This window comes from Lineus longissimus, chromosome 1 (assembly GCF_910592395.1).
Source record: "Lineus longissimus chromosome 1, tnLinLong1.2, whole genome shotgun sequence".
In the NCBI taxonomy this organism is placed as follows: domain Eukaryota; kingdom Metazoa; phylum Nemertea; class Pilidiophora; order Heteronemertea; family Lineidae; genus Lineus; species Lineus longissimus.
The window spans coordinates 20565596-20589864 of record NC_088308.1 but is presented as its reverse complement, the minus strand read 5'-3'; the positions used below and the strand labels follow the sequence as shown (position 1 = coordinate 20589864).

General features: G+C 40.8%; 2 protein-coding genes across 7 annotated transcripts; both read left to right on the top strand.

Moving 5' to 3' along the window:
• The first annotated feature begins 497 nt into the window (after positions 1 to 497).
• Positions 498 to 6647, top strand: LOC135491429 (uncharacterized). The gene is made up of 5 exons (XM_064777299.1): positions 498 to 622; positions 1146 to 1219; positions 1620 to 1736; positions 2224 to 3078; positions 3574 to 6647. Exons 2-5 carry the CDS (start codon positions 1166 to 1168, stop codon positions 4822 to 4824), a joined length of 2277 nt encoding a protein of 758 aa, XP_064633369.1. The 5' UTR covers positions 498 to 622; positions 1146 to 1165; the 3' UTR covers positions 4825 to 6647.
• A 1304-nt stretch (positions 6648 to 7951) lies between these two features.
• On the top strand, positions 7952 to 23865 carry LOC135491397 (dynactin subunit 4-like). 6 transcript variants are annotated; one of them, XM_064777263.1, is made up of 17 exons: positions 7952 to 8092; positions 10000 to 10070; positions 10272 to 10450; positions 10782 to 10825; positions 11139 to 11240; positions 12580 to 12627; positions 14113 to 14183; positions 14917 to 15029; positions 16185 to 16211; positions 18399 to 18508; positions 18769 to 18842; positions 19108 to 19162; positions 19464 to 19565; positions 19911 to 20011; positions 20392 to 20415; positions 22347 to 22425; positions 22783 to 23865. In XM_064777263.1, exons 1-17 carry the CDS (start codon positions 7964 to 7966, stop codon positions 22918 to 22920), a joined length of 1467 nt encoding a protein of 488 aa, XP_064633333.1. In that variant the 5' UTR covers positions 7952 to 7963; the 3' UTR covers positions 22921 to 23865. The 6 variants fall into 6 exon arrangements, with proteins under 6 accessions (XP_064633333.1, XP_064633315.1, XP_064633341.1 ...); XM_064777245.1 differs by lacking the exon at positions 16185 to 16211 and adding an exon at positions 15210 to 15260; XM_064777271.1 differs by lacking the exons at positions 12580 to 12627; positions 16185 to 16211 and adding an exon at positions 15210 to 15260.
• Positions 23866 to 24269: the final 404 nt, after the last annotated feature.

The window sequence follows — 24269 nt, the reverse complement described above, 5'->3', positions numbered from 1 at the left end:
AATCGGGAAGTATGTCGCGGAAACTTCTTGTGTAGGCCTAGCCCTGAAACTCAAACACACTGTTCCATCTGTCTCTACAGTATATTCTTAAACCATTTCTTTCTCATGTAAATTCGGTATTTTTTGAATTGGGGCCTAAATATATCAATGCAAGCCTCTCAATTCTTCGCTCGACAGATCAATTTATCTTGCTTTGATGACCCTCGGATTAGCAGTTTTATAGGGGCCTCCATCTTGGGAATTTTCCCTGCCCGCTAAAGAAAAAAAAGGTAATGCATTTCGAGACGGATCGGCTCCAATGCAATAATTTTTTTTTTTTAATCTGGGTAATAGTTATCAGTGCGTAACCGGATAGTAAAAAATCATATTTTTATGGGCTATTCTGACTCACGGAACTGACGCATGCGTGGCAGACGATATTAGGCTTCCGATGCTAGTAACTGATTCGGGGAATCCCAACGATCCATCGAGATCAATGTCGAGACTGAAACTGAACATTAGCTTCGCATATATTGCCTGTAGGCTTGTCTATGTGAGATGAAGCCATTTCATATTTGCCGGAATTGATTGGGACACATTGATTAGCCTACAGCGGATATTGGCCACTATAACTCATAAACAGGTAAGAATGTAAATATATAGATAGCCAAAGCAAAAAGTTTCCAAAAAATTGGTCTGAATATATACTGCTGGTATAGACCATTTGTTTGTCCAAATCGAATTGCGTAATGTTTGCCCATCCGCCCATCACCAGGAGGCCTTTCACACAAATCAAAGGTCTGCTTTCAGTCGAGGATTACGATTACCTTAATATTCATTATCAGTGTCTAAAAAACGTCACTGAGTGTTTTTTTCTGAGCAATGGTGTTCGGCCTACCTCATGCTTTGGCCTGGTCTTCCGAGGCAGTTCATTTGACATCCCATCAAGTACTTCCAAATGGGGAGGGACGAGGGCGGTCCACTGCGTCCGGAGTATAGCTTAAGCCAAACTTACTGCCTGTTAAATCGCTGTATATATCATCTTCCAGTTTATAACGGGGACCATAATGAAATGTGCAAATACATGTTCCAAGATGTCCAATATGGAATGAGTTTGTAGATTTTGAAATAATGCTGGGAACTCACAATCCTACCTCCTCTTACAGGCAACACCTTATTAGCAAGCATGGCAGGCCTAGACGATGACGATAGTCTTATAGATATCAGCGAAGAAGAATTGGTAAGGGAGGCTTCGGCCAGGAATAAAGTTAGGATATAGACACTTTAAAAATCCCATGAATCAGAAAAGTGGAAGAGCCCCTCGCTTCACGCTTACCCCTTGACACTGTTGGCAGGGAAGTTCTGCATGAGGAGTGACCCATATTTGCAGCGAGGAGGCATATGAAAACACCGGGGCGGTAATGATGTGGCAATCTGGTGCAACAAATTGGAAGCTCGAATTAATGTATTTCAATTCTGCAACATATTGATGCTAATGTCCGCAAAGATGACTCAGATTATCTGAAAACAAAAACTACGATTGTGAAAATGATCTATAATTGCTCAGTGGCATTGATTTGCACATACCGGTACTGTAAGAGGATGATCAATTCATAGATTATTTTCTGACTGCATTTCAGGAGCCATTCCTAGGCTCGAATGTTTATGTAACTATTGACGACGATGTTGAAGTTCACGATCATGTGCAGTCTACAGAAGAACAAGATGGCGAACATCAACAGGAAGACGTTGATGAGGTATAGATTTATTGTTCCAAAGCAAACGTTAGAGGGCTATCCTTATCAGCATTATTCATCTGCCTGTCAGTGTCTGGTTATTCCTTCTGCATCTAGGGCAACCTGTAAGACATGTTGAACCTTACGAAGGCTAATACCACTAGTATGAAAAGAAAGGAGGGGGAGGCAGGACACCACTTCCGTCCTCGTCTTCAATCGGCATCAGTGAAAAATTCGCTTTTTGGAGACGTCTGGAGCTGGTATAGCAGCACTTCTGCCGACCCTCCCCCCCCTTGCTATCTGTATCGTCTACTGGATAGGTGGTGAATATAAGCACCTCGAATAATCAGAAAAATCGACGAGATAAGGGTATAAACTATGGGGTTTTTTTGGCTCATCGAAGAAGGTTCTGTAAGTCATTACTGTGCCACTTCGAAGATCCTCGCATAAAGTCGTTGGACCCTTTCTATTTTATAGTTGTAGGACTATAGGAACATTTTCTTTTCAGGACTTAACTTCTAAGCCCCCGCTTCCCAGTGAATTCATAGCCTTTGATGAGATCGTGACCAGGTACTATCTCACCCCGTACCTGCTCTATCTAGAAAACGACCAACGGGTTCTCAACGACAAAGCAGTCAACCTGCGGGAGAGCGATCGCCAGAGACTTGCCTCGGACAAACTCACTTCTGCTGAGATTTCATCATTGATACAGGATGTGGTCCAGTACCTAAACGAGGAAGGCGACCCCTTGTTCAAAGGTGGGAAGCTTAGCATGTGTGGTAGTGTTGCGGAGGGTACGAAGGTAAGCAGTTGTGACGAGTTTGACTACCAGTATCTCATCACCTTAGATAACTACAAGGCATATCGTAAGCCTCTTCTCAGAACCAAACCGAGAGCAGCGAATCAGGAGAGTATGGCATTCTACAAGCTAACATTACCGTCTGCTGTTGATGACGGGGAAGGAGCCCATGAAGGAGAAGTAGAGCTGGTGCCCAAGGAAGTCCACGAGAGATTCAGACAAGATGTTTGTAAAGCCATTATCAATCTAAAACTGCCTTACCAACATTACCTTGGGAAGGCTGGTCCTGCAGTAAAGATTGCGCTCTGGGAGAAGAATGCGGTCCAGCAGAAAGTCATCAAGATCGACCTCACCGTTGGAATAAAGGCGGATCCATCAAAACTCTTCACGACAGAAGAGTTGACTCCGCTGACAAGAGATCTTCCATGGGGGTTGACCTTCAAAAGTCACTTCGTCTGCGCTCATGACTACTGGAAAATATGCTATGTTGAGACCGAGCAGGAGTTGATGAAGAGGGTCTGTCATGACGACATGCACAAGCTTACTTGTTACAGAGCTATAAAGGTAGGCTATTTATGAACTGCTCTGTAGCGTAAGAACGATTTTGGAACAACTGTGTCTGAGCGTGATCTTAGGAGTCTCTGGCAATCACATGCTCCCCTTTGATTTATGATGATGCAAACGGTGGTGTGCCAAGTAATGTACGTGTAGTAGTTGTTCCGAACTGTGTGTACGTATTGTAAAACTTCAATAGTACACCCTTACAATAAAAGACTTTTGAGCTTTTGGAAAACATTTAGTGGTTTGACCAACACATACATGAACCCTGTAGAGGTTATTTAAAGTGAAAAACAATTGGAGGTTTTTCAAAAACCGTACTTTTAAGTGTGTCAGGGTAACATCCTATTCCAATTGAAGGTTGCATACGATCTGCAAGTAGTGGGCTTTACAGAGGTAACGTTAGAAGAACTACCTCAGATCATCAAGTTAAAATCGTATTCTTCATTTGCGTGTTTGTGCTAACATTGTATGTATTGTGTATCAATTTTTATGTTTCAGTGTCTTCGCGATAATGTGGACATCAAAGATCCATACGGTGATGGCATTCTTCCCTCCTATCCAATCAAGATGACCTTCTTGGACATTGCTCTAGAAGCTTGCAAAGACAACACCGAATGGGATATGTATGACCTTGGGAAGTACACCATTAAAATCCTCAGGGAAGTGGAAGCTAGAGGTCAAGGCCACAGGCTGACTAGCCCGTTCGTCAGCGGTGATGACGTCATGGCAGAAGCTGACAGATCATACTTGGAGAGCCGCAGAATCCTGAAGGAGTTGAAGCGGATTGAAGCAGTCTATTTTGACCAGCAAAGTCTGCTGTTACCATTTTTGCTTTTCTTCTCATTTCTGTCCTACCTGTTGACGGTCGTTTACTACTTCACCAATATTCTTCGCTATTCTGTGGATCCGGATGATGTCATGTGTTGCTTCTTGTTTCCAAACTCTGTTCTCATATTTGCCATCCAGTTAGAGTTGGGCATCACAGTTCTTGCCATGGGCAAAGGCTTGAGGACGGTCCATCCGTTGCATAGGATCTATCCTCACATAGTTCTGATGAAAGGCGTCTTCTTTAGTCTCTGTATCCTACTAATCTTCGTATTCTTGTTTTCTGGTGCAATTCCAGGGTGCACGAACGTCGCTTCGCTAGAAGGAACTTTGACCAATAAGTTGACTTGCATTGACAAGGGCCCATTCGTTTCCTTCCTTGGAGCCCTACTTGTCATGATTCCCTTGTTACCAGCGTTGATAGTAGCCACGTCAATAAGCCTGAATGCCATCTTCTCCCTTGCCAACGGCAAGAATCTCCTACTTTTTGATCATTTCCTGACCTTTCCCCCATTCAACTGGAAATGGAGGGCTCCAGATGGTGAGCTGTACGAATTTCTGCCAGAGATCTCTGGTAAAGAAGGACTGACAGGCTTCTCCAGGCTTCGTGCTTTGTTGGTAGCTGTCCTGTCACCGCTGACCACCGCGTTGACCATTGCCACGACATGTTTCCTGATGTTCGAAAATGATGTCAGTAACTTTGGGTGGCTCCTCACTGCATGTTTGGTAAACATCTTGCTGGTCGGCGTCACAGTTGTCCTCCTCTCGCACCAGGTATTTGATTCGGTCGACATGAAACACTACCTCGGAGGGGTCTGGCTCATGCGGGCAAAAGCCGTCTTCAGGTTTCCAGGTTGGTATTTCTTCCCGTATCAGTTCTGTCAAGATTGGAAGCCGCTTCGAGATGATCTGAAAACTGACTGAAGAATCAGTGTCCAAGGTTATCAAAATGTAGCATTGGCGGTCATCATGTCTTGTATTACTTTTTCAGCCGGTTTTTGATTCGGTATATGCATACTTAAAGCAGTACAGTAAAAAGGTTGGAACATGCAGGGTAAGGCACTCCAACGCCGGGATGTTCTGGTAACCTATTTTCCCGCATCAGTTCTGTCATCAACTGGAAAACTCCACGAGATTGGGGTTGAAAACCAGGAATGTAGTAAATGGCTCAATGCCAAATAATGTTCAAATTTTGTAAGTAACGTAAACGTAACCGGGTTTTTGGGCATGAATGCAATGTATGAAATATGTGTACATTGACATACAATGTAGTTGTACCGGTAATTAATGTACTGTATCGTTGCATCGTTTATTCAGCACTGAAAGCATAATGTCAAGTAACAACCTCATTTTATGATCGCATAATTACGATATAGTATGTGTGTGAGCAATGTACAATATATACCATTTATTTTATAGCCGCTAGCTAGCTCAAGTTGACCCGCGTAGTCGTTTTAAAACATGAGTGGCCCAAAAGACTTACACTCCGGATGCGGCCTTAACGTCTCTCACATTACATGGGAGAGCGTAGGATGAGGACGGGACTGATCCGGGTGTCTACGAGTGCAATGTTGCAGCGAGTTTACCGAAATTAGACCACGTTCATTTTGTTGTTTTTTGTAATGCATGCTTTATTTATATTTTCAATATCTCATTTAAATTGGTCGCCATGAAGTAGTGTATATACTGAAATCAGAATCTTATTAGTCTTACTGGGTCATTATATTGCGTAATCCGTCGGTATAAAATCCCTGAGATCTGTACTTAAAAATCTGCACCATATTGCCTAAAAAAAGGTAAATGTAGGTCTGTTGATGTTCTGTTTTAAAAAGAACAGTAATTCGGTGGGGGGGGGGGTATAGTAACTCATAAACGCGGCCTACTGTATAGTTTTCTTTATAATCCACGGTTTGACTTTTTGCGTGGCCTGCCTTTAGGCTCAGACTCCTCATGCGTGCATGATATGTTCGTTTTACGTTTTTGGTTAAAATTTTAGAAATCGTTTACATATATACATGTACATGTATGCTGTTATTGTTGGGACTTTTACAAACCCGGTGTTTTATTGTGTGTTTCCGTTTCTGACTTTTTTCCTCTGTTACGTCTGTACGTGTTTCTCCCGATTGAAAAAATCATGGTGTCTCCAGCTTGTAAGAAAACAGTGAAATATGGGGAACAACCACTGATGTTACACCGGCAGTCATATTCGTGTTGTAGTTGATTTGCTTTTCGTGACGATAGTTCAGAAAAGCCTATTCAAATATAGACCATGGGCCACATCCAAAAATGAGTTAAGTTTTAATTTTTAATTCGTAATAACATTTGGGGGGCAGATTAATGCTCTTATCGAGATAATTACCGTGCCTATACTTCACATAAAACAAAAGGTCCGCAAAAATAGTTGCTCCTAAGAAATAATTTTAGTTCATCAGTTGCTTCCTAAGCTGGCAGGACTGAAGGAAGCAGGTTCGGCCACCTAATGCCATGGATATTCTCGTGACTGAAGTCAGTACATCCAGTTAACGAGCGACTACATTTGTCACTGGAAAGTTTATGATTAATATTGTTATCACCTGATTCATCATGTTAACAGCATTTTTACTTTGCCCCGAAATGTTGCCATGAATGACAGCTTTTTGGATTTGGTCAACGGCCTATAGCGCAATTTATAGTGTATAACAAATCATATCGGACTGAGCTAATATGGCATGCGTTTTGTTCTTATTAAATATAGTTGTTAAGAAAAATGTGTTTATTTCTTAAAATCTACCATTAACCTGCCAGAGGTTCATTCACTCTGCCGCATCCGTCGTGCCAATGAGCAATTTTAACGCTGGAAAAAAGACGCGACTCCTGGTCTGGATGGTGTATAATTGTGTCTTGCGAGCAGTCGGGGATCCTGGCGCCATTGGTTTTCAATATACTCCGCCTCTCGATATTTGGCATTCAAAAACTTGTGCCGCGCCCATCCGTACAGGTATGTATGATTAGGACGGACTGTCTCCAATACATATCATGGATCGTCCCAATTAGAATATTATTATGTCTTGTCACTAATTTGATAAATATTGCCGAGCAAAACTGCAATAACAATTTTTTGTTTGCTGGTTTGTGATCATCAGCAAACTACTAGAAACCTTATTATAAGGGACACGGGGACCCTAAAAGGCATGATCGGACACTTGTACTACTCTGACCGATATTTTGGTACTGCAACAGCTGCTTGTCGCCGTGGCTAAGTTGCGATATGGTACAAATGAATTAGTCTGTATCGATGGGTATGCACACCCCTGTCCATTGAAACTTTTTGATGCCCTTACGGCAGTCAGCAGCTTCAATCCACACCCTTTTCTGTCGAGAAAGAAGTATGAATCTGCCCGGCGCCAGTGTTGCAATTACAATTAACGCCCGGGTTGTTTCAAATCTGCATGGGCTTCCCCGCTGTTCCTAACGTGCATGCCCGCGCGGGAGATCTTTAGCCCCCCCCCCCCCCCATTCAATTGCTTAATCAACATTCTGCTGCACAAATCTCCCTCTTGGAGTGACATTCTGCTGCACAAACCTCCTTCCGTTCTGGAGTGACCCCCCCCCCCCCCCCAACCCGGGCATTGACAGTGCAATTGGGGTCCGATAGTATAACATTATAAAGTGGTGGCAACATTTGAAATAAAAATATCTTTGGCTGGGCATGGGTGCCGGGGCAGCCAAATCTGGGCGAGCTGTACTCCGCCTCTCCATATTTCAGTTTCAAAGAATACGAACTCGAGGCCAGGAGTACAAAAAAAAACTGTAGGCCTATCTCAGGATGATATGAATTATGTCCATAAAAATCCCACATTGTCAGTATTGACATGAGAAGGCCTTTTTGCGTTTGTACGGATTCGAATTCTGTTACATCATTCCTAGACTTAGAGAACGACAACCACGCCATTTCCATTCATCAATTGCCATTCGCCATCTCGCCTTTACATCCGGCGACATCGCTTTCCGCCGTTTGCCTCTCGCATTTGGGCCCCGTTTTGTCTGTACTCCTTTAGAGTTTATATTCAGAAACTGCAACAACATGGCGACTTATGAGACCCAGTGCAGTGTCTCATATGTTTGCTCTTGTGGTTCGAAATTCCCCATCTGCAAGCTCTATTTTTGTCGACATTGTCTGAAACTACGATGTGGAGATTGTGTTTGTCACGAAGTAATTTTCATTTCATTTCTTAACCCCCCTGATTTTCCACAAGACCTATCCATATTCTCGATGACCCTCCCAAAATCGATTGCAAATGTACACAAAAGCTAGGACCTGAATTTCGCCAGTTCCCTATCTCTACCTTTGGATGTTATTGTTCCCTACCCTCTCCTGCCTGAGAATCCTTTTACAATGTTTTGACCCATTACTGACACTTGATTTAGTGGCTTGTGGTATGAGGAATATTTGCCAATAATGGCAATTGGACCCTTTTACAGCAGGCGAAGGTGGAGGAAGTCATTGCGGGCCTTCCTCTGGTCTGCCTGGTGTCAAGGGCGTCTATAATATCTCATTTCGATGAGGCAAAATCAAAATGTTGCTTTTGGAGCATGCTGCATATCCCCGAATCTCGACCTCGGTGGGGGAGGGGGGGGGGGATATGCCCACTGTTATTAGTCTCCGTCAACCTACGTATGTAGGGTTGAAAGGAGACTCTTGGTTTAGCTAGGCAAATTCCCCCAATTTATAACCCCGTTCCAGGTGACTACGGTGTATGCAATGCACTGTGTATATCATTAGTGATTGGAGAACCCAGGTAGATTCGTGTTCGCGAAGTTTAGGGAAAACTGGACATTAAGTAAATCAAATAGTATAATGAGTTGTTTATCGAAACATCAAAGGTGTGCAGTGCGAATTTTCAGAATTATTTAGCGAGCAATAACGACATATTTTAGGGGACGAGACAGCCGTTTGGCGATGGGTCGTGAAAATTTGATCCGCCATTACACAATCTCCAAACGAGACGTATTATGCGACCATATTCCCTGCCAATTTCGATTTCCGCCATTGCACATTCTCCAAACGAGACGTATTTTGCGACCATATTCCCTGCCAATTTCGATAGCTTCCATGTTGGACAGGAAGTGGCCCGTGGTTATGGACTGAAAATGGCCGCAATTGATAAATTCGTACTTAAGAGCAACGATTACAGGAACACACTTGCTTAGAAATAAATTGAAATCTTTTATGATTAATTGTTGTTATAAGTTATTCTTGCTACAAACAAATTTTCGCGGCAACAATAGTGGTCAATACAGGCAGGGCCTTGGAGCGAGGCGACGGCGTTGATAAGACGATCAAGTTCCGGTCAACACTCAACCGCACCTGATACTAGCCTGGTACCACTGGCCACCGTCAGACGACGCTGTTGTGTTTAGACGTCCGTCCCGTCAATACAAAAGTCAAAATAGGTCAAACACAACAGCGTCGTCTGACGGTGGCCAGTGGTACCAGGCTAACCTGATACCAAATTCTCCACAGTCCACACTTACTACAGTTACCACAACATCACCATCGCTGCTATCCCAACACAGCGTTAACACAGCAGCAACATAAACCCAATGCAAACCTTGCCAGCGAAGACAATTCTCATACCAAGGTCTACAAACCAGTAACCCGACTTTTAATCTCCAACTATGTATATTATGTATATATCTATTTTCCCAATAAACTTTTAACCAAAACATACTGCCTCCTCCACTTCCTCAACAAAGCACCCCACAGTTGACGGAGACTCCAGAGTCTGCCTGCAGACTCAACTGACAATTCTAGTTGTTAATTGTGGGAATCTGGTCGGGCATGGATTGGGGAGGGAGCAGGAGCAACTGTCCCACAGGCCCAGAGATTTCCGAAAAACATGTTTTTCATACAGATTTGGGCTCTATACTGTTGGTATTACTATTAGGACGAAAAGTGGTGTTCTGCATTTTGCCAAAGAATGCTTACAGAGCAACCGCCGAATATGCTTAGAGTGGAGAATCCTAACACATCAACTTTTTCTTGCCATGGTACACCCTGGCCTACCTCCAGTCCATCCTCCTATCATCACACATCCATACATAATTTTCCTTTTTCAGGTTGATTCCCATTACTGTCCTAACTGCCTAGAAAGTTTACCATCAGCTGAAGCCAAGTTGAAGAAAAATAGGTACGGTATGGGACTCGAGTTTTGGCAATGAACATCTGTTTTGGCTAAATCTTCACTCGTGTAATCTAGAACATCTAGAGCAGTTAAAACGTTTTAAACAAAGAGTTGTTTTAAAGTGAAGTTTGCTTGACCATTTTTGCTATCATTTATCTTATTCTTAGTATGTCAAAGTTTGATTATAGCATTTCTAATTCTTTCTAGATGTGGCAATTGTTTTGACTGCCCCAGCTGCCAGCACACTCTGTCGACCCGTGCCACCACAGTACCAGTACCAAACCCAGATGACCCAAGCAAGACAGTGCCAAAGAAGGTCTACTACCTGGCGTGTGGGTTCTGCAGATGGACATCACGAGATGTTGGACTTGCAGATCAGACTGTTGGTAAGGGTTTCAACTTTGTCCCATAAAAATTCAAAGATAAAGCCAAATTCCAGATACACTCCCTTCATGTCACAGTACGACATAAAAAAGCATCTTGGGTGCATTCAAATTGTGATACCTCCAGACACTTTCTCTTGATGCCAAAGTACAAGATTAAAAAGTGTTAGCTAAGGCATACTGGGTGTATTCAATTAACGATAACTTCAGATACTTTCTTTATAGAAAAGTGTTGGCAAGGGCATCTTGCTACCCAGCAGATAGACTAGTCTTAGTTTATTCTTGGTTATATTTCAATAATGCGATTGCATGAATTATGTTGTCTTTACTTCAGCAAGCGGAGGATGGATTGACCAGGAAAATCCTCACAACAAGCGGGTAATGATATGGTTTTTAAATGGCATTTATCTATGGTTGTTTTGATTACGCAAGCAGTCACATTAAATACGATTTTTTGTAGAAGAATTCAGTTAATTGAAATATTCAGCGAAGAAGAAGGTAGAACTGACTATACTGTAGTTAGCCACTCGTCAGTTTTAAATCAGTAAAGACCAGGAACAGTATTTTTTGCTCGTATTGTAAGGTGCAAAATGGTAATGCTTGCATTCTGACACTTTTGATCGGCCCACCAGCTTATTTGTCTTGGGTTCCTCGAACTGTTGATATTCATGATTGTATGTTTCCATTCCAGCTGTCCTCAATCCTGGAGTACTATCGCCAGTTAGCTCAGAAAGAGAAGGCGGAAAAAGAAAGGCGAAAATATACCCGCAGGCGTAGTTACATGCATTTTTCTGTAAGTGTTCGGACATGCTGATGAGAAAAGTTACAAGCTAGCATATAGCCAAACCACCCCATGCAGTGAGAAAGACATTTGTCATTCTGATAGCTAACAATTTCATTAACTAGGAAGTTTATCAGCTTGGTTTTCGATAATGTTTAAAGGTTATTTTTGACAGTCTCCACCAAGAATTGATCATGAAAGTGCCTTCAGGTATTTTGACCAAACACTGTCTTCATCAGACATGGCAGTAAAAAATGTAGAAGATTTGTCGGCTACTGTAAAATTCACATGACCTAGTTTGAATTACAATGTGTCTTTTTCATCATTTATAAGACTGTGCTCTTTCTTCTCCTTTGGGGTCGGTTATGCTTTTGCTGCAACTGTTCTTGAGAGCATGTTTGTTCCTTGTAATTACCGGTGAAGTACGATACGTTACTCACCAGTAATGATAAGTACTGTTGGATGATGGTGGGAATAGGGTCTGCTAAGTGCTGTGGTGTACATTTTCAGGTTACAATTTACTCCTGATCGGATACTTGATACCCACCATAATACCTTCCTACTAATCATCACCACACTAACGTTAACCAGTCAATGAAGGATCCCCAAATGGTGGGTTGGTGCCAATTCAGGCGACAAGCCATGGGTAGGTTTTCGCAAACCTGTCCTTAGACATGCAAGGGTAATAGCGAGAATACTTCCAGACATGGCTAGGTTCATGTATGTAGTTGAATCCGCAGGTATTCAGACAAAATGGCTCATTTTGGCACCAACTCGCTGTTCAAGGATCCTTGCTTGACGTAACAGCCGAGACTTGCATGCTGTAACTGTTTAGCTGTTTTAACCTTAGCATCTGTCGTTGTTCATACACATAACCCCACCCCCCTCCTCCAAGTTAGGTCTGTTCTTCCCAAGTGTAATAATTACATACCAACACCTATCTGTTTGGCTCAGGATTTAAGAAGACAAGAGTTCATCTTGAGTTCTGAACATTTCGTCCATGAATATGACTTGAGTACTGTACGTTTCTCTCCTAGATGGTGGGTTTCATAATCAAAAACCTCCAAAACTTCCAAATTGTTAATGTAGGCGCTGCCAATGCTTGCCATGTTTTATGCCACTGATGATTCTGGCTTAGTATTTCATTTTTTACTGATGCTTGACTTTTGAAATTAGCCACCAAGGTACTGTGTCATTTGCAAAGTGACAATTCTGCAATAGATTTTGAATCACTGTCCCCTCTGCTGAGCATTGCTTAAAAATGGGTGGTGGCCTTGAAATTTGAACATTTTATAATGCATGTAGATACAAAAAATAACAGTATACTAATCTTCTTACCTTTTACCCCCAGGATCAGATAGCCCCAATGAATCTGACCCAGGCCAAAGCAACTCTTGATGTAATTGTAACGTATTACATTCTGTCTAGAACCAAAGTCTGCTTTTCGAGTACTCCAATGCAATGGTGACACTGGTGCACAGTATCTCTGTTTTAGATTATATTAAATCTGAGGCATAGGGTTGGACTGACTCCACTATATTTGCTGAAACAGATCTTGCTTACTTTTAGTTTGAAAGAACTGGAATAGATTCTGTCATATTCCCAGTTTATTTTGTATTTATTTCCAAAGACTGTATTATTAGTTTATCCCTTTAAAGTTTCTTTAACACCACTTTGACCTTTTTATGGTTTTAATAATTTGGTCCCTGGATTTCTTCAAAACCTGTCTGTTTGTGTGATGTACGTCAATAATGTAAATGCCATGCATGTACTGTACTACAATGTAGGCAAGTAAAGTAAAGTGGTACAGCTGAGTTATATAGTCCATGCAGTGGAGAAAACAGCTAACAGTGAAAATTAAAGCATACGAAGAGTATAGTTAATTGTACATGGACTGTAACTGTTCCACCTTACTTTTCTATAGTACCTCTCAATACCTGTTCAATGAAAAGGAGGAGTCCTTGAAGAAAATGTTCAGTCTTTGAAGACTTCTGGATTATCAGCACAGTCTTTACTCAATACCTGCTTACATGTATGGTGATACTGTGACACATTACTAGAATCAGTGCTCTCATTTACTAATAAGAGAATACATTTATAGCCTGTAAGAAATGAGTAAATATGCCTTTCTGATGGCATCAGTGAATCTGTGGACTTCTCCTGTGATGTTTTCCAGTAGAACATTGTGAAATTGACCGTCGTCTTAATATCCTCACAAGCAAAAGGTGGCCCCTTCTAATCAGAACTGGTCAGCCTTTTCTCGCTTAGATCAAATACTCACCACTAATCACAAGTGCTTTTATAATATCCTCCTCACTGGAATCCACTCAATTAATGATACATGTAGTATCACTGGTACATCCCATCACAGTGGTCCTTATGTCCGTTTGAGACCATTATCCCAGAAAAATGTTGTCACCACCCTCCCGGTAGAGTTAAACTTTTCAGTTTTTAGGAAAGGTAGCATACATATAATTAAGGTTGTTGGTGTACTGGTATTTGTTTAGCCTAGATTTCCTGACTGAATCTTTTCATGTACTGGTTCGTGGGTTTTCTTATGCTTGTGTCAAAAAATTCATTTGTACTATACAACAGGAAGAAAATTTAATGCATTGTCATTGATCAGACACTGTCCTGATTTAAAATTACCTGCTATATGTACCGTGGGATCGCTGCAAGCTTGCCGATGGCGGAAATGTAGCTAGTCCAGCCAACTAGTATAGACAGTCTAGTTAGCTATTTCGAACTAAGTACATGTATAAACAAAGAGATCTTAGCTACAGACTACCAGAACTCATTGATAGATCCAAGCAGTTTTCTGTTTGGGGAACATCTCATCATCTCCTATGCATATTGTTACATGATATAAGTTACTCTCAAATAGGAAAAGTACGGTCTGACATCGGTTGCTGCCCGAAAGAGAGCTAGTATCACTGCTGGCATTGCATCAATAAGGTAAGCCCTTTGATAGGTAATCTAATTCACAGTCTAAATACTGGTCAAGTCAGAATATCACGGTTTTCAGAATGTTTCAAGCAAAACGAAAACTGATATCAGACGAATCTTTAACGTTCATGTTCTGGGATCAAACCTGTTGTCCTAATATCAATTATGAAGCAAGTGATCCTCTTCTGTTGTCTTTGACTTCCATTTGAGGAATGCCTTTCCCTAGTGCACTCAATTTTTATACAAAAAAGCAAGTCTAGTTATCGACTTTGGCTATTGAAAGAGAAAAAATTAGCCTTGGAGTTATCTAATTTCAGGCGTGCTATTAATCGGTATGTCAAATTTGTTGTAAACAGTGTCGGAGTTCATATGATTTTCTTTACCTATTGGTCATTGGTGGCTTGTGTATTATCACGATCTGAAGATAATTAAGGTTCAAAATGGAGGTTAAAGTGACTTAAAATACTAGCTTAAAGACTCTGAAATAATGCTGAACATCAATCCAAATAAAGCTTGTGATTGAGTGGCTGTATTGTGTTTGTCCTGTGGTTGTTTTTGCTTGGCACAAGTGTAATTGGAAAAGAAAACTGCCTCAAATCCTAATACTGTCTGAACATGTTTTATAATCCATAGCATTTTTCTGTTGGTCCGAGACTTCAGTTTTATTGGACTCCATCCCAGTGGTTTCTTCCATTTTACAAATACTTCAGTCAAGCAATTTTATCAAGCGTGTCTTTTCCAGTCTGAAGGAAGGTGAAGAAGTCAAGGTATCGGAGGTGACGCCATCAGTCGCATCTGAGGAGGTGGAAGAGTTGGATGAAAGATTCCTGACGGAGCCGCTCTTACTAGCTGGAGGTAAATATTGCACTTGTTTATCTGTGGAGGGACATCATCTTGATGTTACCTTCTTATTACAATGTAGTTGTGTATTTTGATGTACTTATGACGATCTCTCTCCCAAATTTTAAAAAGAAAAAACATTTAATGAAAAAACCTCCGAACTAATTTATTTATTTCTTTCCCATTCTATTCTAGCCTTGAAATCAAAGTTTGGTCGTAACCCTAACAGTGTAACTGTGTGTACATGTAGGTCACTCTATACAACCAATCCCCGAAAAACTTCCCTTGAACATAAACCAAAAAACAAACTCCCTCTCCATTTCTTTGCCTATCACTCTGCCTGCCCATGATGGTTGTGCAAGCATTGTTTTACATTCTCAATCAGATTGTATATACATGTACATATTAGATTTTACAAAACCGGCCTCACCGTTCATGCTGTTCGAATCTTACCAATATTTCCCAAGGCCTTTCAAGCATCCATCCTGATGAGACTTCTAGTAGCACATTTCCCTTCCCAATCACTAATTCAGTTATGAACTTAGTGTTGTGCAATTGAATATGACAGGAAAATTGTCAGCCCAGGAGTCAGTATCACTATTATGTCTGTTGGGATTAATGATCACTGGCAATAATCTAAAAATGGAATACTTTTGTTTTTTGTTGCAATATTTTCTGACTGTTTGGTGACAGAGTTGCCTTTCTGCCTACTGCATGTCATATTAGCCTTAGGCATGTTTAAAATGCACAGAAGAAAAAATCATCTGCAATTTGAAATCTGTGATGAACAAGATCACTGACATTATAGCTACACACTGTTCTTTCATCGATGTTATATCGTAACTGGTCTTAGCAACATTCATACTGATTTGGCTAGCGCAGTTTTTCTGTCTGTCTTCCGAATAATACAGTGGTGCAACAACTTTCAGATCACTTGACATCAATTTCACGTTGCCATTATATAAATCATTAGCATCCGTAATTTCTATCCAAGCTCATTGCCAGAAAGATCAATAAATGGGGGTAGCGCACTACTTCACGGAACTCGACTTCCTCAGCTTCATCGATGATTGATAATTGCAGATTAGTATTCCGTAGTGTGCTACCCCCTTAGGACCTTTTCTGTTTCTGCATGTTATTGACCCTGTGTCTTGTTCTACATGCATATAGGACATCCTGACATGCAAGTACCTCAAGGTATGTAGGTTGTAGATGGGTGCATAGGGTGCAGCCTAAACAAATTTCTAACTTGTCGCGAGTAAAGCTGGTACAACTTTTAATAATAGACTTCGCAACTAGGGACACACTGCAAATGTATAATGTAAAGATGCCCTCTTGTTGCCAATGGTTCAGTTGTGGTATAATTTTTAACAGACAAAGGATTTTTTATCTTGAAATCCATGACTTCTGTTCTGTATGACATTGAATTTGATGCAGCATGAAGACTTCTTATCATGTCTTAGGCATTCTCACAGCTGAAACTTAACTTGGACTGGGTAAACTGTGGAGGAAGAGGAAAGAAGAGAACTCTGAAATGAGTGCTCACTTCTGATAAAGCAACCTACCCGCAGGAATAAAGTATTTGTGAAGAGCTACTATAAGAATGAATTGGTAACTCTTGATTCATACTTTGGTAAATAAATCAAGTTGTCTATTGTTACTAATGATACAACAAACAAACAAGTAATATAGAAAGTAAAAGTTAACCATAATTAATTGTCATCTATTGCTTGGTGTGTGGATACATGTATAAGTAGTTGGTATTGGGTGTAACAAAACTGGTAATTTTAATCTACCCTATGCACTCTTACCTGACATTAAAACAGGGTTTTAGGATCTACTTGTATAGTGTAAAACTCACACTCCCTGTTCCATCTCAACTTTTAAACGGCTCCAGGTAGGGGACTAATGGGGAGGGCGATGGTTTAGTTATTAGATTTAGCGTACTCGTCCAGAGGCCTCTTTTGAATGGAACAGGGGTACTTGATCTCAAGTCAACTCTGGAGTTGGTTAGTACCCTAAACTGTAAAATGTTGGCAATCGTTTGATGTTCATGATGCGATTTGCCCACTGTTACCTTTGAAACATTTCACAGCACACAGTTTATTCGTACACTTGGGTATCACAACAATATGATTAACTTGCTCCTCTGTTGACTGGAGGTTTTGTTTCGTGAGTTCACCGTACTACATCAATGGTGTACCTTTGTTACAGCTTCATAGTAAACCTCATACGCTTACAGTACGGACTAATTACTAAGTACAACTAATTGCGGATTTCTTTTCAGGTGTGTGTCCAAAAATCTGTTCTCATCATCAAGAATGATTGCGAGTTTTGCCATACCCTATGAAACCTTGCAAAGCTTTTAAAAACTACAGACTGCTGATTTAGCTGAAAAGACAATACATGTACCTTTTCATTGAATTTCAAAGTTGACTACATACAAAGAAAAAGAATGGATTTTTAAGTTTTTTGAAGGAACAGGTTTTTGTGCATGCTCATAGAATCTTTGAACCTGCAGTTGCACTTCATACATACTGATCACGCCATCTTAAAATAGTATGAAGCTTTCGATTTTGTTTCAGCTTTAAGTGGCCTGCTGTCAAACTACATAATGCACAACCCATAGAAGTCGAACAAATCTCATTAAACCTCTGGCTGCTTATCCATAGCCTGTTCCCTTTGAACTTAAGGCAAACATGTAACGTGGATAAGTGGCTCACTCGAACAGCCTATGGATACGCAACCTTAAAGTGCACCATCACTGCTTTCGGTTATTTTTCAATTCTGTCAGAATACAATATGTTTTGTTTGAATTTTCACCAATATTCAGTCGCACATAAATCCAAGGGCTACACTGCGGTCCCTCTGATCCCTAATCCCTAGCTTTTGGGGCAGATTTACATAATATCATTCAGAGAAGCTGTTAAGGTGCGTGAGGAGTTGGTCCTGTGCTTTGGTAGCATTGTACATTTCGCCACCCTCAGAGTTGTTTTTGGCTGCACTGTCTGCTTCAGCCGCGATCAGGAATTTCTTTTCCTTTCAGATTTATTTTCGAGGTTATTATTGCAGCATGTGCTGTCTGGAGAGAGGATGTTGTTATTCAGATGGTGTAAATCACTAGCAATGATGTATAAAGGGGTAGATGTCTTGGGGGGGGGGGTGTTTCTCCTATTCTCAAGGAACCTCAATAATATGACATGAAAAGTGATTCATTAAAGTCACATGAAGCTCTGCTTCAAAGATGAATATCACAGATTTTTGGTATTCTTTTTTCATTATAATTTCTCAGCAATTGCCTCACTCGGATGAATCTTTATTTCACATAATCACAATAAATGTTAGCATCGTTTGTTTCTTCAAATCAAGAATTTCATATTCCAGTCACAACTATGAAACAGCGACTGTCGTCCACAGAATTTCAACCTGAAGATGTGAAGGATCTGTATCCGATTCATAAACATCTCCTGATCAAGAGGTCACAGAGATGTAGGGTAGGTAAAACTTAGTTGCCAACATCCGGGCCAGAGATCAACAAGAAATGACCTGACAGACCCTGATAATCTGTGTTGGGCCAGCTACAGTTACTTGATTTGTCTTGTAATTCAAAATTGCAAGAAGATGAGAATTAGATCTTTAATTTGGTTCCAAAGTTTGATTTCAAGTGTTAAAATTCCATTTGCAATCTCTTCATAAAAAAAGACAATTATGTACGGTATCTTATGCATGTTATGGTATCTTTGTTACCTTTCAGGAGTGTGAGCACAATCTCAGCAAACCTGAGTTCAGTCCTGCATCCATTCGGTTCAAGATTCAGCTAGTAGCACTGTAAGTAGTTGTTGGATGAGGGGGGGGGGCATCTAGTGGAGAGAAAACACTGAAATCAACTGCGTGGTCACCCAGGCAATGGCAACTACTGGGAGATGGAAACTCAGAAACTAAAACCTGATCTAAGATGGAGGGCACTGGCCGCACCATGTACACATAAAGCTACAGTACAGCTACTGCATTGTTCCCTTCAGAAGGTGAGCACGAAGAGGTAAGCATAGGAAAAATGTGATTTCCCTGAAAACAACTGTCCTCTTTCTTACAGGTACTTTGTTCCTGAAGTCAAGATCTTGGCTCTACCGAAACTCCAGTACTTAAAGGTAGGCACAAAAGGCCCCAATTCTGGTTTGCTGTTAGATATTTTGGCGACCATGTTGTGTCCGCTTCCCTGAGGCCTTCGAATGTCACAGGCTGCAACTGGATGATGAAAGAACAAATGCTGCAACTTACTCTATTTCCTTAAATTCTCATGTTGCTAGATCGAGGCGCACCATTATTTATACCATCTTTGTCAATCTCTTCTATCATTGCCTGAATGTAATGTAGTTAATAGTTGATTACTTGTTATGTTTACGATGGCTGCTGGGGTGAAATTCTTACTTGTTCCGTTCAATATTTCAGGAAAGTCGTGTGATTCTGAGTATGTTCAACCCTGCTGACTATATAAGCCAAGTGTTTGTCAGGCCAAGAGAAAATGCGAATGATTACTTAGACACTGCCATCGTAAGTCTTACTCAATGTTGTCCAAGATAATGGCAAGAGCACACTGTGACATCTGCAGGATAACTTTGTCTCGAGTGATAGTCTGATGTAGTTGCGTCAGGAGGTGGGGAGATGTGAATGTTTGCCTTGGCAGGCAAGAATCTAGCGGCGACAGGTAGAACCCAAGAGCCCTGACACGCAGTCTACCTAAGGGTAGAGAAATACCAACAAAAAGCCAAACCATGGTAGACCGAGGTCATCAGCCATTGTGGCATGGAAGAAAAAGTGTGTCCACTCACACCAGATATAACCATGCAAATACACGTATGCCCTTTAGAATTCAGACAGGTAGTTATTATTTTTCAGATGAAAGTACCATTGATTGAGCTGCAGCTGGCAGCCAGGGATGACACAGCAGAATTTGATGACGGGTTGACCAGCCAGCAACAATTCAAAGACAACCCCGAGTAAGTTATCAGCATTTTGACATTCAGAGTAACAGATTCTGTGCCTGAAAGCATGGTATTGGTCTGTACCTTCTTCGCACTTCATTGGCACTCTCCCACAATTTGAATTCATTTTTGAGATTTGATGACAACTTTGACGCTAGGATTTGTTTTTCTACTCTTTGCAAAACAAATCAGATACGAGTTTTGAGTATCTATTTAATTGTTCCTGTGTGCATGATATAATGCATTTCCTTGATTTAAGTGTCATTCCTTTTGCACAGCATGTAAAGTTAAACTGAATGCATTTCTCTCTCATAAGAATGTTGGCATGTCATTTATGAGTGAAACCGAGCCTTGCAACAGTCTGTTACTTAATGTTTGCACTTGTTTGTCTGTAGACCAGAGATGAAGGATCCTGATGGGTGAGGCTGCTAGATCTTTACCTGGAACCTTGCATACACCTGCTAATCAGTTTCCCCACTTTACGAGGAGGTTCAATATGCCCTGCAGGATTGCCACTTTGAAGCATTGGTATAAAAGTGCTCATCTTGGCATTTTACTTCCTTGGCAATGCCACTCATGAAAATATGATAAGAGATTGAGGCTCAAGTACGGCAGACCTGTTATTCCTTTGAAATATGGGGAAACTGACTTAGTTGGACGTCATAACCCCTACTCTGTGACGAGGCTGATGGTGATTTCTCGAACAGCTGCAGTTTAAGCCCAGTTTTGTTCACCTCTCAATACGAAATATCATGTAATGTCATGGAACATTATCAGTAAAATTCTGCGCAGAGAGGGATGTACCATAACTGGATATGGATGTAGCATCATACTTCACGCATATTTCAAGAGGTCTTCTCCTGCCCTTTGGGGCAGTTTTGAGATTTGTGTTAGCCAGAACTGTCATCGTGGCACTTCCTGGTCGGTTTGGTGTGATACATGCAGAGATTTTTCCATCAGCCTATGAATGGTTTTACAATTAGCTTACCTGTTTATAATACCAAGTATGGATTAAACTTATCTATACTTGATCATACATGTATGTTCTGTGCTGACATGATCATTGATTTGGTCCAAGCAATGCTTCATGTTGAAATGAGTGTTGGAAATTGTAAATAAGTGACGTCAAATTTAGATGGGTGCAAAATCTAGTTAAGCTGATCTGATGAAGGGAGACATATCTAACACATGTACATATATATGCGGGAAAAGAACAAAGAATATTGTCGAAAATGGGAGCAAGTCGGATATTTTATTGATATGGTTCCGCATTCTGGAGTTGGTGAAGGTCACTAGAGCATCTAGTCTGGTCATGTGTCTGCTGAAATGTCTGCTGGCAACAGTTAATTCAACCTTGACAGTTCACATCCATCTGTTTTATTGCACATCATACGGTCATGTCGTCACAGAACAAGAAAATGATACTGTTCAATTCTTTTAACATTTCTCCTTTTTCTTAACCATAGTTGTTAACCTATTTTTCTTCTTTTTATCTGTGAATGTTGGGACTTGAAAATAGATCAAATTGTGTCTTTTCATATCCTCTGTAGATTGGTTCTCAAATCAAATATGTTGGAACCGTTAGGTTGCTCATAATAGCCCCCTCCAAAACTGAGGGGGAAAAACAGCTGAAACAAAGTGCCAATCCTGAGGGGATATATCAAACGTTAATTTGAAGATTCACAGAGAAGGAAAAAATGTTCTTGGTGACCCTTGGAGGGGAATTGCCTTCCCCTCAACTAAGGTGCTGTACTGGTATCAAATTTCAACTACTTTCCTCTGACTTTATCTTTTCTAAAACTGCTCATACATAACCTATAAGATCTATCATTGTAACCTGCAGTTTGAATAGCTTGCCTACATGTAGATGCCAACAACTGATGTGATATCTTTGGGATATGGTAACTTTATTGATGCACAGGACTCCCTCGGATTGGGGTCTGTGTAGTTTTCTATATTCCCCTTACTCATATTGGCAGTGGGGTTTGATTTCTCATAATGACCACAAGGGCAACACCGTCACTTGGTTACTCTTAACTTGATACTAATTTTGACTTTTTTACATGAGTTTGTAAATCATCTCTGGTAACAGTGCATCCCCTGCTGTTGTTTTTTGTTCTTTCGCCCATGTAGTTGACCCTTTGATTTGTCTTACTGACCATGAAATACAAACATTATTGATACAAACCCTTTAAAAGTCTAGAACAATTTTGAATAGTACATAATATTTTTTTATAGTGTCATGCTGCTAAGTAATTTCAGCCATTTTACATGTTAGTGATGGGGAGTTGTCTGATCTCCGAATTTGCTTTATCTCTCTCTACAAGCCAATTGTCTTCTTTCTCTACAGTGTTATTGTGTTCCGAAAGGCAAACAAGATTGGATTCTACACAACAGTCACTCCACAGAAGCCAACAGGAGATGTCAAGGTGAGCTTAAAAAACGCATTGGGACGGAAATTTTAGAATATTAAAAAGGGTAGGATGTTTATGAGAGTTAGCTATGGCAGAAATGGCTAGGTACTTCTTTATTAGTCCTTTCATCCATGTGGTTTGGTAACTTGTAAAATGAACATGATAAATGATAACTAGCTTAGTTGGCCCCAAAATCAAGAGATGGCAGCACTTTCTCTTAACCTGTCTTGGTTGAATTTCCCCTGTTCTCACCTAGTGTTTCTTCCAGGCCAAAATAGGAGGCCTCAGCACCCTGCCCGTTTCTATGCTCGTTCCAAAATTCCCTGCAAAGTTCTGTAGGAAACTCTACCACGCTTATCATTTTCATTTCAGGGTTCGTTCATCATTCGCTACACACACCACAACATGACAAACGCCCTCCATACCAAGGAAGGAGAGGCACCAGAACCCGAGGTCGTCTGGATGGAACACCCAGTACTACTTAACTTCGGTCCGATCACACATGCCTAATGCCTCAAAGTGGAACCTTTGGACAAGGACAGTTATTACTCATTCATATGCGGTATTGGTGGGCCCTATAAATGTGCTGACTAGTTGGGTCATGCAATCATACTGCCTGCTGCAAGTAGAACTTTGAAAAAATGTGTTATTGACATTTCGGTATTGGAAAAAAACTATTCTGTTCGCTAAGGAGTGCTAGTGTGCTCATTTTCAGACCTCTGAACAACCATGTTCATTTGGTGGTTGGAAACTATGATCATGACATTTGAAAATGCATGCAAATGCAAATGCATTAACTTACTGTATAAGTTTTGGTGGAATTTAGAAGATTAAGAAGTGTGTAATGTTTTGGGGCTTTACATGTTGGATAATCCTGTGCACTCAGCTTCCCAACTTAAGGCAGAGTACTGATGCTTGAAAACCAGCCCATGGATGAGACTTCCATGTTAATCCAGATTAGGCCTCTTTGCTCTTCACTGGCTGTCCTCATGATTTTACTCACTAAGGTATGGAACTCCAAAACTGCTTGACTTGCTGATAAGGATAATATTATTGGTATAAACTTTATGCCTAATGTGCTTTGAATGTTTTAGCAGACTGAATTCCTTTATTTTAGGTTGACAATTCACAAATAAAATGATGCCACGCATCAATATGTCGACAATATATCAGGCAGATAACTTGATGTATTGATGTGTGACATCATGATTTGTCACCTACGGGGGTCTGTTTTGACTTTAAGTCACTTTACCTGCTTCTACCTAATGGGTTGGAACTAGTACTTGCTATTACCTCCAGGTACAACACATTACGAATTGGCATACCAACTACAGCTATGCAGCTGATGATGTGTTACATTGGATGTAAGCAAGTTTCTTTAACTGTATCTATGTATTATTTATGATGTATATGAATGTATATACAAGAAATGCTTAATAAAATCTAAATAGATGATGAATGCCTTTAAATCAGTTCCTAATGTTAACATCTGAGGCTACCCCTCTGCTCTAGTCTCCACCAACGTAGTGAGACCTCTGTCGAGACGTTGTCTCTGTCAGTTTTGAATTGACAACAAATTTGTGTTGGTCCTCGTTTTGCACTGCAAATGGTGGAGACATTTGACTCCAACATGCTCGTGTCTCTTTGGAGACGAGCACCTGACAGGTAGAAGGCCAGTCTCGAAGACTTGAGGAATAAGGCTCTTGATATCATTACAGCTCCTCTCTTCAACAAGAAAAGCTGTCCTATGCAATCGGCGATGAATTGGTGAAAGACCGTCTCCACCTGTATCCACAGCAAAGTCGCCTCCAGTAAAAAGGAACCTCCTCGGACGTGAATATTGCCAGCAGACGATTGAG

What these genes read in the sequence shown, in the direction of transcription:
- LOC135491429 (XM_064777299.1), top strand. Translation starts at nt 1,166, where the DNA reads ATGGCAGGCCTAGACGATGACGATAGTCTTATAGATATCAGCGAAGAA. An exon ending in ATATCAGCGAAGAAGAATTG is followed by an intron (nt 1,220 to 1,619) that starts GTAAGGGAGGCT and finishes ACTGCATTTCAG; the next exon opens with GAGCCATTCCTAGGCTCGAA. An exon ending in AACAGGAAGACGTTGATGAG is followed by an intron (nt 1,737 to 2,223) that starts GTATAGATTTAT and finishes TTTTCTTTTCAG; the next exon opens with GACTTAACTTCTAAGCCCCC.
- LOC135491397 (XM_064777245.1), top strand. Translation starts at nt 7,964, where the DNA reads ATGGCGACTTATGAGACCCAGTGCAGTGTCTCATATGTTTGCTCTTGT. An exon ending in GAGATTGTGTTTGTCACGAA is followed by an intron (nt 8,093 to 9,999) that starts GTAATTTTCATT and finishes TTCCTTTTTCAG; the next exon opens with GTTGATTCCCATTACTGTCC. An exon ending in AGCCAACAGGAGATGTCAAG is followed by an intron (nt 22,426 to 22,782) that starts GTGAGCTTAAAA and finishes TTTTCATTTCAG; the next exon opens with GGTTCGTTCATCATTCGCTA.